Genomic DNA, 15350 nt, shown 5'->3' on the forward strand with positions numbered 1-15350 from the left:
TTTTTGATAAAAGCAATTTAATTTTTCCATAGTTTTTAAATGGTTAAAATTCTATATTGATTTGACCAGATTTAGGATGAAAAGTTAAAGTGACAGCAAATTTCCCATTAGAGGTAGCATCAATAGGTTGGTTAAGCAAATGAACTCCTTGGCGTGTGTGTTTATCCCAAGTAACATAGCCATCTGATGCTTTCTCTTCAGAGTTTGTTATGCCTGTACTAATCGTTACGTTACCATATTGGAATTCTACCCAGAATGCAATACCATTGCATGTTCCAGTTCTGAAGTGGAGAAAAAAAAGAATATAAATAAATATGAAAAAAAAAAAATGCAGCTACGATTTTTACATATACATGAAGTTAAAATGCTGTATTACTGACCCTACAGTCATGTGTTCAAACTCTACTATAATTATTCCATTGTGTTCAGGTCTCATAACTAAGGGGTTAAAATATTAGATAAGTCACATGGACTCATTTGACATTTTATCTAATGGTATTTGTGTGATTGTTATCATATAAGCTCTTCCTTTTTCCAAAGATGGTAAACTATTATTGAAAGAAAATCTTATTGCTGTTTCTAGCAGATCCAGAGGCCACACAGAGGCTCCCCTCCTGTGTGAACCCTTCACATAGTTTTCAGTTCAGCAAGTACAGTATAAAGCATTTAAGAACACAAGACAATGTTTGAACTTATGAACCTTACTAATTTTAATGATATAAATAATTTCAGTATATAACAATAATATTAATTATAAAATACTGACATTATATAATGACAGAAAACATTGTCAGTATATAATGGCGAAAATTACTCACCTGGTAAATGTTAGTGTGTGTTCCTTATACACTTTATTCTCTTTAAAAATGGAAGAAAGATCAAAAGAAGCAATTTCAAGAGGTTCAGAAAGTGCTTTGCCTGGATATTCCCAGAGTACTTCAGCTTCAATATTTCGGTCAACTCTGAGTGAGGAATCCTACAATTAAAATAAGATAATTCACACAAGATGCATGCGCGTGTGTGGAAACTGTCCTAAGATGTGCAATCAGACAAATATCTTCCGTCAGTCACTTACCATATCCTGAATGTATTGCTTAAAGTTTTGATGTATAGTAGTTGACTTAGTAGAAAGCCCACAAGATTATCAACCATCTTTCTAAGGATAACTTTGGCCACCTTTTGGAATTCAATATTTCTATCACGCATGGACAGTGCTTACCAAATCAAAAAACAGTGCAACATCCATGACTTTTAGAAACATTTTTTGACACTCAGATTTGTTGAAACTACCAATGTCTGGTGTTGGCTGTCAGGACACAGCACACTTTATATGTCTGCTTTCTGCCTCTTTTTTTAACCTCTTTTTATGAGCTGTAGTGCACCTGAATACTGTATATAAGAAGCTTGTTGTTGTTGTTGTTATTATTATCAAAAAGGTGGTGAGCTGGCAGAATTGTTAGTATGCTGGACGAAATGCTTAGCAGCATTTCATCTGTCTATGTTCTGAGTTCAAATTCTTTTGAGGTTGACTTTGTCCTTCATCCCTCTCAGGATTATTATTATTATTAAAATTTCCTTTTAATTTAATATGAATTCAACTAATATCTAATATACTTAAGTATAAGAATCTAAGTAACATACTGGACATCTTAACCATCAATATTTTAACTTCACTTCAATTACAAGCACAAGCTACAAAAAAAAAAGTTAGTCTTTATTAAATATAAAAAAATTCTTTTCTTGGCTTATGAAAATGTTTCTTTAAAGGTCATATGATAAATGTTGAAGTAACACTTCATAAAAACAACATATATTATAAACAACTTGGATATATTCAAATTTTGTAGCAGTCTTTAGGATTAAGTGATTAAATGGCAAAAGCACTTTTATAACATTCTTTATAGAAGAACAAATAGGATAGTAAACTCCCAATTAATATCAGCAAGAGCTGAGTTATTTGTTTTACATTATGTTCAGTGCTTTGTTTATTGTTTCAATAATACATGGTAGTGACTTTGATGTAAAAGCTAAATTAACCCTCAAAAAATAAATAATGAGGCAAGATCTATAATAAAATAAAAAGTGACATACATACAATGGTTTTTAAAAAAGAAGATTCTTACCTCAATCATAGAATCAAATTCCTCTAAACAAAATCCTTCACATGTTTTTACTGCTGAACGAATCTTTGAAAGGTCTCTAAATTGCATGGCCATTCCAAAGATTTTCATTTTGTTGGGGTAACATGCAAGTGTGGAAGACAATTCGCTGAGGATGTACCAGAAATGCAAATTATGCCAGGGCAGCAGGCAAGAATTAAAACTTGGTTCTCCTATGGCGATATCAACCTATGAGAAAATGAATGGACTAAATACATCAATGCTGTGAAACATTTATGTACATTACTGGATCCTTTTATCAATCCATAACTTATCTCCAACAGCTAACTTTTATCATCAGGCAACTACTTTGATGGTACTGATACAACTGTTTTTAACCACCTATCTGTCTGGAAGAAAGGGATATATATGTATTTATATAGTAATATGCAGGTGTTGGTGTAATATATATATGTAGTAATAAGAATGTGTTTCACTCTTGCTGATTTCTAATGATTCTCAGGCAGCAATTAAGTTATTAATGCTGTTAACACCACCAGATTGAATAGTACTGCCCAGATGTTGAAATAATAGTGATATCTGTTTGGCAGCTGATGATAGGAATGTATATTTAATATGCTTGTTTGTTAATTTATTTTATCTCCTGGGGCTTTATTATTCTGAATTGTCCTTCATTCTCATAGATTTGAAAGTGTTTGTGGATTCATGATTTATGGTAATTACTTATATTGATATTGGTTAATTTATTTCATAGATAATCTTATAAGGCTTAGTATAACACTTAGATAGCACTAGTTCTCTCTCTCTCTCTCTATATATATATATATATACAATGCTCTTAGCTTAGACTTTTTTGGGGAAACTATATCAAACCATCTCAAGTGTAACTGCCCGAAACAGTCGTGACTTCTGGTACTTGACTGAGGAAAGAGGGCCATGAATGACCCATCTTTTTTTACCTGTCCTTCTCTCATCCGCTTTTGTATTGTCATTCTGTCTGAATGTTTCATCATCCTCTATTGAGTTTTTGTTCCATCTTTATATTGATATATATATTAAAGAATTGCAGATGACTTAAGACCATAAAAATAGTGAAAGTGAGGAGGGGCAGGAGAACAGGAAGTGTGGGTGGGTGGGCAAAGATTGCAAGAGTGTATGGGAAAGTAAGAGATTGGTAGAGATAGAGAAGGATTGAGAGAGGAATATAATCAAGAACGTGTTGAGAGATAAGTAGTGAAAGAGAAAGGATAGGAGGAAGACAGGGAGAGAAGACATGATTGGGTAAGTTGTAAGAGGGCAGGTGTAGTGAATGGGGGGGGGGGAGAAAAAATGGAGAGATGTTGTGGAGGAGAATGTGAGCAAGGATAAAAACTGAGAAGGGAAAAGAAGGAAATATAATGAAGAAACAACAAAGGAGAAAATTATAGAATTTATAATTTTACCTTCATTAAATCAAACTGCTGCTTTGTAGGTATTTTGTCTAATAATGTGATAACACCTTCAGCATTGTTACTTTTAATAAAACTCTCTATGATTTGATGATTGTGTTTATGGGTTTCAACAGCAAAAACCTGATATAAATAGAAGTTAAAATGCAAATTAAAATGACATTATACATAATAAACACTTAATGAAATAGGAAACAGACCCACTGACTTGAACCGTATTACCATTGATACTTTAATAATGTCTAATTATACCCAGAGTGCCTAGTGTTCAGTTTCTCATATATTATGTACTTAAATTTAATTTTTCTCCCCAAAATAATTTGGCAAATTACTTAGCATAGAGTTATAATTACATACATAATTATCATCATATATTTAATATAGTGGAATGAGTGGGGGCAGGGAAACAGGAATTATGAGTAGTGGTAGAGACAATGAAGGGGTGAAATGGAGAATATAATAAAGAACACATGCACACACACACACTTAAATGTTCTCTGGACAAATTTTTCCAAAAAGTCCCTACACTTGGATATGTCTCTAACAGTAATAACTCTTTGCTAGAGTGGGCCATGGTGTCCCATATATAACTGAGGTCTGAATCATGATCTAAAAGGTTTCACCAGGTGGTGCTATTAAGTTAGATATGATCTGGGCCTATACTGGCCAAAACTTATCTAAGTTATATTCTATACAAACATAGAATGGTGATAGCTGCAATATATCCATCTCAGACTTTACTTGAGAGATTTTGTGTTTATAACAAAATACTACATCTTGTGCAGTTGTACATTTGGATATACATTATAAATGTTATACCCATCATTTCATGTGTGTGTGTGTGTGTGTGGCTCTGTATATTCTTATGTCTAACATAATGAAATTAGACATTATTAATTCCAATGTATTTTATGAGTTCATTAATAAAACATGAATTATCAAATTAAAATGATTAGGATGTATTTGTTCAATCAGTTGTGATACTCAATATGATGTCTCCCTATTTGTTGTGCAATAGTTAAAAAAAACTGAAGCAAACAAATTAAAACAAAATGGAGATCAGGAAAGAAATACAACCACAAAAACCGCAGGTTCAATTTCATGAGGTTATATTACTTCATCTCTGTAAAACTGATACAACATTGTGTAACTAGAACTCATTTGAGCACAGAAAAGAAAGAAGGTATTAACTGAGATAATGCCAACTGTTGTTATTAATGCATCTATGGAGGCAACAATGATAAAGATTTGATTAAAGGAAAATAAGAAACATCTTGTTATTTTCTGAAATCATCATCATCGTTGTCGTTTAACGTCTGCTTTACCTACTGGCATGGGTTGGATGGTTTGACTGAGGACTGGCAAGCCAGAAGGCTGTACTAGGCTCCAATCTGATCTGGCAAAGTTTCTACAGCTGGGTGCCCTTCCTAATGCCAATCACTCCGAGAGTGTAGTGGGTGCTTTTTATGTGCCACCAGCACAAGGGAATGTCAGGCAATACTGGCATCGACCATGCTTGAATGGTGTTTTTTACGTGCCACCAGCAGGGGAACCAGTTAGGTGGCACTGGCAATGACCATGCTCTAATGGTGCTTTTTATGTGTCACTGGCATGGGTGCCAGTCAGGCGGCACTGGCAATCTACAACCTAATGAAAACAAAGCATAAATAAAACTTTATACGATTTAGAAAAACCCAGTTGTAAGCAAATACCTTTTTGGCTCCTAACTTAGCAGCAATAAGAGGAATTAAAGAACCATCTCCAATAGATAGGCAAACAGTATCCTTATTGATAACCTGCAAAACATAGATAAAAAAATAAATAATTTGTCATTAAACTAACCATAACATCAATGAGAGTAAAGTTAGAGAATGTGAAAACCATAATCTGTAATTGAGTACTTTTGAATTAATAGCTTTATGCCCATGAATGACCTTTTTATTACTACAGTATTTTCAGTGAATTTCTATAATAAAAGAAATGAAATATGTACTGTAACTATAATCTTAATTCTCAGTGCGAACAGGGCTATAAAACACAGTTACACGCACTCTCTCTCTCTCTCACACACACACACACAATCCAATAGAGGAGGCCCTATTCAGTTTACTCAACTTGTGTGGTTTGGGAGCCAAATCTCTCCCAAACCACACTACACTGTTCTGAAACAGGAAGAGTACATTGAATAATGTGGTCCTAGATGATAAAAAAGAAAAGAAGGATTGAAAAATAAAGCAAAAAACAAAGATGCCCACAGTTTAAATGCCTTTGGTTACAAGATCAGGCCTGACTTGAAGTTAAACAGCAACATACACATGTAAACATGAAGACATTAATATACACACACACCAGGAAAATTATCAAGAAATATAGTCTTTGTTCACACTTTTAGATATTCCAAAATATTATAAAATTTTATGAAATTTATTAAACTAGATTTTAAAAATATTTTGGCAGAACTTTACCTTCTTTAGTTCATTGACGTAAACTTGGTTCCGAACAGGGTCATTCAGCATACCTAAACGGTTTCTGCCATAAGTTAAATGTATGCCACAACTACACACAGGCAAGACATCACTGATGGATTCTTGAGGCCTGGTTTTAAAATAAAGAAAGCAAATCATGAAATTAACAAAACTAAGGGGTCATATTGAAAAAGAATTATATTTGTACAAAGAAAGCTTCAATAAATGATGTGAATATCTAGTTTTACAATCTGTGTAAAAGTTGTTGTTGGTTAAACCCAGGTCAGTTTTGTTAGAGGCAATCTTATCAAAGCCATTCTAGCCATGTCAACAGTGTCATTTTCCCCCCAGATGGTGTATCCAGGACTGCATAATATAACATGTCCTTCTGTATTTTAAGATAAGATGTAATTTGATGGAGATCTGGCAGCAATTTCTAACAAACTGAGCTACCATATAGAGGCATCTTTGATGGCTCATTACATAAGAATAGAAAATAAGTGTAACTCAATTAAATAAATAAAACTACTAAAAACGAAAACATATTTTAAATTGATTTAGAATCTTCTTAAATTATTGGTTTTGTGAATAAGGAAGCATCCAAGACTTTCCAGTTTCTTAAATCATTTTAGCATCTACCTTTCTATGCTTGATGGAGTTTGTTGAGGCAGATTTTCTATGGCTAATAGCCCTTCCTGTTGTCAGCCCTCACCTGTTTTCAAGCAAGGTTATATTTCACCTGAGCCAGACATTTTTTGCAGAATATTAGAAACGAACGACACTGCTTGTATGATAGTGACACTCATTTACAACTAGCATGTAATGTCAAGACAAGGAAACATAAACATACAAGCATTCACACACACCTCTTATATGACAAACTTCTTTCAGTTTCTGCTTACCAAATCCACTCTCAAGGCTTTGGTCAACCCAGAGCTACAGTAGAGGACACTTGCTCAAGGTGCCACACAGTGAAATTGAACCTGAAACCATGTAGCTGGGAAGCAAAGTTCTTAACCACATAGCTATGCCTGCACCTGTCATAGCCACACCTGTGACCACAGCCAAAGCAAAAGAAAAAAAAAACTCAGATCATCTGTGATATTAGGAAGTAAACTATGCCTGTTTATGAATAAATAAGTTAAATGAATTCCAGGTAGAAGTAGGGGTCCACCAAGGATCAGCCCCCAGCCTCCTCTTATTCATCATAGTCCTCCAGGCAATAACAGAGGAATTCAAGACAGATTGCCCCTGGGAGCTCCTCAATGCTGATAACCTGGCCCTCAGCAGAATCACTACCAGAACTAGAAATTCCAGGTGTGGAAGCGAGGTTTAGAGTTGAAGGGCCTAAGAGTCAATGTCGCAAAGACCAAAGTCCTCGTAAGTAGGAAGATGAACAAATCACACACCCCTTCAGGTAGATGGCGCTGCTCAATCTGTAGAAAATCTATAAGATGTACACAGTGTAAGTTATGGACGCATAAGAGGTGCAGCAACATCAAAGGAAGATTAACCGAGAAGATAGCTTTCGTGTGTGGCAGATGCACTGGGGCAATAAACACTACAGATGCTCAGAAAATAAATTCCATCACATGCCAGGGAGAGAAACCAGAAGTAGTTTGATAGCTTCCGCTACCTAGGGGACCAAGTTAGTAGTGGGAGTGGATGCTCAGAGAGCGTTACCACTAGAATAAGAGTAGCCTGGGTAAAGTTCAGAAAGCTTCTACCCCTACTGGTGACAAAGGGCCTCTCACTTAGAGTGAAAGGTAGATTGTATGATGCATGTGTGCGAACTGCCATGCTTCATGGCCGTGAAACATGGGCCGTGACTGCTGAAGACATGCATAGGCTTGAAAGAAATGAAGCTAGCATTATCCGCTGGATGTGTAATGTCAGTGTGCACACATGACAGAGTGTAAGCACCCAGAGAGAAATGTTGGACATAAGAAGCATTGGATGTGATGTGCAAGAGAGACGTTTGCATTGGTATGGTCACGTACTACAGATGGATGAGGAGAGCTGTGTGAAAAAGTGCCAATCCCAAACAGTTGAAGGAATCCGGGGTAAAGGTAGACCCAGGAAGACATGGGATGAGGTGGTCAAGTATGACCTTCGAACGTTGGGCCTCACAGAGGAAATGACAAAAGACAGAGACCTCTGGAGGTATGCTGTGACTGAGAAGATCCGGTAAATAAAGTGAGATCACAGCTGTAACCTACACCAGTGTCGCATAACCAGCCAACTCAAATGTACCCTTGGATCGTAGGGCGACATGCTGTGCTTGAGGAGACCTATTGAGTCAAGTACATCAACAAATGAAATCAAATCACAATCAAATGGAAATTGTAGTTGTGGTCCCCATGCTGGTGGCACGTAAAAAGCACCATCTGATCATGGTCGATGCCAGCACCCTCTTGGTGTGGTTGGTGTTAAGAAGGGCATCCAGCTGTAGAAACACTGTCAGATGAGACTGGAGTCTGGTGCAGCCTCCTGACTTTCCAGACCCCAGTCAAACTGTCCAGCTCATGCCAGCATGGAAAACGGACGTAAGACGATGATGATGATAATGAAGTTTGTAGATAAGTTAAATAAAACTTACTCCTTTTTAGTAGACACATCAAACCACCAGCTGTACTCATCATGGCAACTGGTTAGGGAAACTTCTTCTCCAGCTTCAACTGTTATGTATTTCGATGGGTAATATATGGCTTGCATCCAATGATCTCTCCACTTGTTTGAAAAAGCGAATAATTAAATTACAATAAATGTGAAACGAAATATAAAAATATAACAATATTTTAAGAGAATAACTATGTAAGTATGTCAGAATATTCCTAATTTTTACTAAAATGAAAAACTACTTTTAAAGATCTTGGGTCTAATATTGTTCTGGAAACTGATATCTGATAGCAATGATGATGATGATTGATAACGATATAAATTAATAAACAACAATTTTACATTCCTATATGTTCTCACAAACAGAATTAAAACATTTGCATGGATGTTAATTGTAAGCTAACTTTAATTACGAGTTATTCATAGTAGCAAACAAAGAACATTGACCAGAGAGCATCTAAGTGGTTGCACAACCTGCTAAAAGTAGTACCAATTTCACTCAAATTATACCTTACTATCTAAGAGGATAGAGTGGAAAATGTAGTCGTACATAACCTTAAGAAGATAGGTTGACAGCAGTTGGAACACCTTTGATGAATCAGAGACAACCTGGATTATACAGCAACAACAACACTGACCATTTCAAGTTCAAGATGCAGCTTCTATGTAGTTGTTCACCATGCTAGAAATAGCAACCAACTTGCCTTCAGATTCCACTATATCCTCTTAAAACTGAAAAGGCACATTAGATAATATAGTCCTAGCTGTACTAGGTATAGTCATGGATAGAACACCTTTGATCATAAATCTGTTTGATAAAGGCTAGACAACAAGAATAATGTTACATTGGTTGACTGAACTGAAGAAAAGCTTCCAGATTAATTAGCATAATTCGTTGTTGATTAACTTCTGTTAACCCTAATGAAGTAGATGTATGATCAAAGATATTCCAGCCTTGACCATCCCTATGTTTCTTTCAGACTACATTGTCCAATGTCTTCCTATTCTTTTTTAAGCTGGTGAAGTGTGATTTAAGGGAAATTTATTTGCTAATCAGGAGTGGCTGTGTGGTAAGTAGCTTGCTTACCAACCACATCATCCCGGGTTCAGTCCCACTGCGTGACACCTTGGGCAAGCATCTTCTACTATAGCCTTGGGCCGACCAAAGCCTTGTGAGTGGATTTGGTAGACGGAAACTGGAAGAAGCCCGTCGTATATATATATATATATATATATATATATATATATGTGTGTGTATGTGTGTATGTCTGTTTCCCCCCCCCCCCCCCGCATTGCTTAACAACTGATGCTAGTGTGTTTACGTCCCCGTAACTTAGCAGTTCGGCGAAAGAGACCGATAGAATAAGTACTAGGCTTACAAAGAATAAGCTCTGGGGGGGCGATTTTCTCAACTATAAAGGTGGTGCTCCAGCATGGCCGCAGTCAAATGACTGAAACAAGTAAAAGAGTAAAAGAGAGATCAAGCAACTGTAACAAGTTGTGGTTCTCAAGTGATATATCATAATGCATTGGTGCACTACAAGGGTTATCTAGGAGCTCCACATAATTTTGAAAATATAATTTGTCTTCAGAAAATCAATACTTAATGGTTGAGCATCTTGAAAAATGTGATATTCATAATTTTATTGTTCATAAATATGATTAATGAAATAAGGTAATAAATTTTACTATTACTTTCAAGCAGTTTTTTTTTTAAACTCCAAGCAGTTTTTAAAAAAAAACTCCATGTGTAGAGAAACAGTAATTTTTCCTTTTTTTGGTTGACTGCCAATGTGCTGTGAAGTTAAAAAGATATATAACCACTGATGTAAGAAAGTGATGTAAACAGATCTCTGCTGGTTTTGAGGACAAGAATTCATTTGTTTGATGAATCAGATTATCTGCTCATTGAATTATCATCCAAGTGATTAAGCATTCCATAGACACATGTAGCACTAATGTAATTTTCAGGCAGAATCAGAGTAACATAGTATGTGATAAGGCTGTACCTTTGGATTACAAGTACAATCTATCCGACAGGATTTTGCACAGAGTTTCTGCCTACCCAAAGCTTGGGTTGGCTTGAGGCAATAAAAAAAGGACACTTGCCTAGGGTGCTGCAGTGGGATCAAACCTAGGACCTCATGATTGTGAAGCAAACTTAAACCATTTAGCCAGGCTGTATCTGCACCCCTAGTGTAGCAGCTCTTTCACTGGTTTAAAATGTAACTAAGAGAATAAAATGAAAAGTGAAGTCATCATCATTATTTAGTGTCTGCTTTCCATACTGGCATGGGTTAGATGGTTTGAATGAAACTGGTAAGCTGGAGAGCTGCACTAGGTTTCAATCTGATTTGACATGGCTTCTACAGCAGGATGCCCTTCTTAATGCCAACCACTCTAAGAGTGTAATGAGTGCTTTTTATGTGCCATTGGTATGGTGCCAGTTACATGACATTGGCATCAGCAACTATGATTTCGCTTGGTTTGATGAGTCTTCTCAAGCATGGCATGTTTCCAAAGGTCTTGCTTATCACCTCCATGAGATCCAATATTTGAAGGGTGCTTTTTACGTGCCACCAGCATGGGGGCCTGCTATGTGACACCAGCATCAGTTTCTAATAATATAACTGGTTACTTAAAAATATTTTAAAAAAAATATAAAGAACAATATTCAAACCAAGAATTTCATACCTGAACTTCTTTTTTCTCTGGATGGGCCCAGTATGGAGCACAACTCAATAGAATCTCTCCCTCTTTGTCCATATCTAGATCCCACCACATAAATAAAGTATCTATAGTACCACTGGAGTTTGCTGTGATGTGTGCCAATGATTTTGCATTAAAAGGTTCTGCTGAATTTAGATTTTTGTCGGTGACTAATTTTTCTTTGTCACTAAAATCAAAGCTAGAAAAAAATAATACAAATACATATATAAAGTATCAGTTTGAGATGCAGTATCTGGAATTATTCAAATTATTGAGGTATATACTTAGATAACATTGGTAAAAACACCAATAAACCATGAAGTGTTAGTATTATCTATCAAGTTTATGGAAGTGAAAAGTGTACTGTAATACACAAGAATTTGAAGAATTTTTTTCAACAGTTGTTACATTAGATACACATTTCTCCTCATGGCAAATCAATATACGCCATTTATTGCTTTAACTAAAAATAATAATGTATCTTACCCAAGGAGCACAGTATCTTGGTTTGCATTTAGGATCAGACATCAATGAGATGCATTTATTTCTATAACTTTTGTAGGAAGCTATACCAGGAACTTAAAACAGTTTCATAGATCAATCCAATGCAGAAGACTATGTAGTCAATTGACCTGCTAAAAGTAGCAGCTAAATTTCCATCAAATATTGCTTTATTGTTTTAGAAACCGAAGCCTATACTATATAACTTAGTCCTGTCTAAATAATATGCAAGGAAAACAACAACAAAACAAAAAACTGAACAGTCAAGATCAGTTGGGTCAATCTTATATAGTTCAAAGTAAGCACCTAATCCGCTGTGGAGAAGGTATTAATTTACAGTGGAGTTTTCTAGAGAGTATTCTAAAATGATCTGAACTCTGTTTTTAATATCTATCAAACAACTATATCAAATATCCAAATAATTTAATACCAAACACCATAATTTGATCATCTTAAGCATTTTATTAATCTCTTGAAAGCTGAGTTACTAGCTCAACTTTTGTGGGATTTGAAAATTTGAATCTCAAAATTGTAAACTGTAACTTAGGGACCAGCAAAATATATTCCTAAGACTCTGACCTCACTGACAACTGGACTGGCTGGCGAAAATATATTGAGAAAATAAAACTATAGAACAAAATATCTTACATACCAAAATACTGTGATTGGGTCTGTTATGAGCTGGAATTTAGACTGGTGCAATTGGTTTAGCTGCAGATCATGCAAATATAAAGCTCCACTGCAATTATGCATTTCTTTTGGTACAGAAATAGATTTGGTTTTATCAATAGTGATAGGCTGAATCTCATTCCAGTTTCTTCCCAAAGGACACTGTGCCAACTGAACATACACTCTTGCAGAATGAGGCACCACAGAGCAGTTAGGCTAGCAAAATAGAGAATGAAATTAGGAACAATGACTATTTTAGTGATGAAGGGGATAGTGATTTTTTGCTTTTTGTTATGGCTCTACTTCTAATAATTTCTAATGGCTAAAAGAAAAAAAAGATGTAATACTTTCATGAACTTTAAGGTTTATTAGGATCAGCACTTAGCAATGGATTAAGTGGACAAGAGCTAAAATATCTCTTTAGATAAGATACTAGTCTATCAGAAGTAAACTTCCAAGAAAAACAAGATGTTTGCTTTCTAGTAACATAGACTACAGCAGGCAGAAATACTATTTCATTGCTCAGTAAAGTCTCAATACAATTAAATAAAACAAGTATCATACCCTAATATGGTCTACTGTGTTCTAATAACTCTGCCCATAAGCTCTTCTGAAAGTAATCTCATTACTACCTTAAAAGGTGATATTTTAAAAATCTGCCTTATCTATATATCAATCATTATTTTCATTACCAGCTATTTGTTTATATTGTTCTACTTCAATATTTTCATGTTATTACATTTAAGATATATTTTTTGAAAATCTGGACATTTGCATATTGTTGGAGCAATTGTTTCTACAACTTAATACCCTTATTGCAGTTAACTAGTTAACTGTGTAGCATAAGTAGAATTTGCTGTCAACCACGTAAACTGAATAAATTCCTTTTAAATGTAAACCATATAAATTTCTTTTAAATGTAAACTCCTTTTAAATAATGAATTTAACATATTTCTACCCTTGGTAGAAATATGTTAAGAAAGACAGCGGTTGAAAGCAACCAACATATCCAACATACTCAAGTAAGTGAAATCTCAGTTTTATTTTTTATAGCATAACACATTCAGTTTGCTATTTCTTGCAGGTCAAGCAATCTTACAGAGGTACCATCATTTGGCTTGTTTTCCAGTTGTAAATTTCTTTGAGGCATAATATCAATTCTTTGAAATGTATCATGATTAATTCTCAACCCATCACAAAATTTACGGAAAATGAATCTTTCCAGTAATTTTTGTGTGAATATGTTACTTGTAACAAAAGTAAACTACTTTAAATTACAAAAACTACTGAACATTTTGGAAGAGTTTGGTAAAACACTTGTAACGTCTGTTCTTCAGATAATAAATAAATAATAATATTATAAATTGATATATAAAGGATTAAAGTTTGATTGAAAATTTTATTCAATGTTTTTACAATATTCAGTTAACTGTTGATGGAAAATCCTGTGACATTGCTTCTTTAACTTCTTCAACATTGTGATTCTACATCTTTAGGTTATGTATTTAAAGTTACTTATGATTTTTGATTTAAATTTATGGAACTAAAAGAAATAATGGTAGTTAAACTGATACTTACCTCAAGAAGATACTGAAGTGCATGGTAATAAGTACCAAGTGCACCCTCTCCAATAAGTTCAGTATCAAAAACTTCAGTAACAAGGATGTTAGCTTTTTGGAGCATGTCTTTACCTATAATAAATTGCATCATATGAAGATAAATCATAACAAAATGAAAAAAACAAACATAAAAAAAACTGCCTCTTAAATAATAGGTACTCAATTGTAGAATCGATGTCAAGCAGACACTGGAGCATGATACAGTCTTTCAGCTCATCAGATACTGGTCAAACCATCCAACCCATGCTAGTATGAAACATGGACATTAAAGATGATGATGATGATGATGATGATTGGTAATGGGAAGGGCATACAGCCAATTGGCATGTATGAACACAGTTTATAAGAGCAACGGCTGCCAATAAGAAATTACCCAGATCATGGTAATCTATCAAAATGATGCTCGCATGAAAAACAAAATTAAATGATGATAACTGTTAGCCACAGGAGCTGTGCAAGAATATAATTAGATGGTTATGAAGACCTTACTACAAACACCATACTGTGTTTTGGACAGGATATATATTTTAGCTTGCCAGTCAGCCTAACTGACACTTCGATGTCACATGTTAATGGTTGGTACTAAGAATAACATCTAACTGCAATTGTTCTGGCAGTAGTTAAATGTCTACATTTGTGAAAATCATCACCCATACAAGAATGTAAAATGAGTGTTTACATTATAAAAAAAAAAATTATTCTCATAGCGTAAAATTGAAGCTTGACACTAGAAACCACCAAACTATTGCAATTCTAGTCAAAGTGAGAGCCTTTTATGGTCACTAGGTCTTCTACGAATAGCAAACAAATTTCCCTTTAAAAAGAAGACTTTGGATAAAGTAGTCCAGAGTACATTATGTTTTAAAAATACCATCCAGAACTGTTGTAGCTGGAATTAGGTCTGACTTGGAGCAGCAATTTTTGGTTTGTTTAGTACTTGTTATCAGTTCTTCTGTCACAGATGAACCAAAAAACTTTTAAGTTTTAAGTTTTGTATGCAGTCAACACGACATCAAATCACAGTTGCTTAATAAGAGGTTAAGACCATATTTCCTTAATTAATGTAAATTCACAATAATTAATATAAAAAGCATGTGTATCTTTTCTTTTTAAAGATAATGGGTTGTGATTTGAGAGACATTTGGTTGCTGTCTTCAGTATGTCATATGACTACATAGAGGCTCCATATTGGCTTTGTTG

At 34.8% G+C, this 15350-nt stretch overlaps 1 protein-coding gene across 6 annotated transcripts in view; it reads right to left on the reverse strand.

The window, feature by feature from the left end:
- LOC106869174 (protein arginine N-methyltransferase 7) overlaps positions 1 to 15350 on the reverse strand; it is a 25841-nt gene continuing 10491 nt past the window's right edge. For all 6 annotated transcript variants that reach the window (XM_089350791.1, XM_014914797.3, XM_089350804.1 and 3 more), the window contains 10 exons: positions 14110 to 14222; positions 12515 to 12747; positions 11347 to 11560; positions 8633 to 8763; positions 6034 to 6163; positions 5281 to 5364; positions 3563 to 3691; positions 2124 to 2348; positions 819 to 976; positions 1 to 281 (listed from right to left, as the gene is read on the reverse strand). In XM_089350791.1, the coding sequence (XP_089206917.1) occupies positions 44 to 281; positions 819 to 976; positions 2124 to 2348; positions 3563 to 3691; positions 5281 to 5364; positions 6034 to 6163; positions 8633 to 8763; positions 11347 to 11560; positions 12515 to 12747; positions 14110 to 14222 (1655 nt within the window). In that variant the 3' untranslated portion in view covers positions 1 to 43. The remainder of the gene's footprint in view (positions 282 to 818; positions 977 to 2123; positions 2349 to 3562; positions 3692 to 5280; positions 5365 to 6033; positions 6164 to 8632; positions 8764 to 11346; positions 11561 to 12514; positions 12748 to 14109; positions 14223 to 15350) is intronic.

Source organism: Octopus bimaculoides, chromosome 1 (assembly GCF_046866305.1).
Source record: "Octopus bimaculoides isolate indiv1 chromosome 1, ASM4686630v1, whole genome shotgun sequence".
In the NCBI taxonomy this organism is placed as follows: Eukaryota; Metazoa; Mollusca; class Cephalopoda; order Octopoda; family Octopodidae; genus Octopus; species Octopus bimaculoides.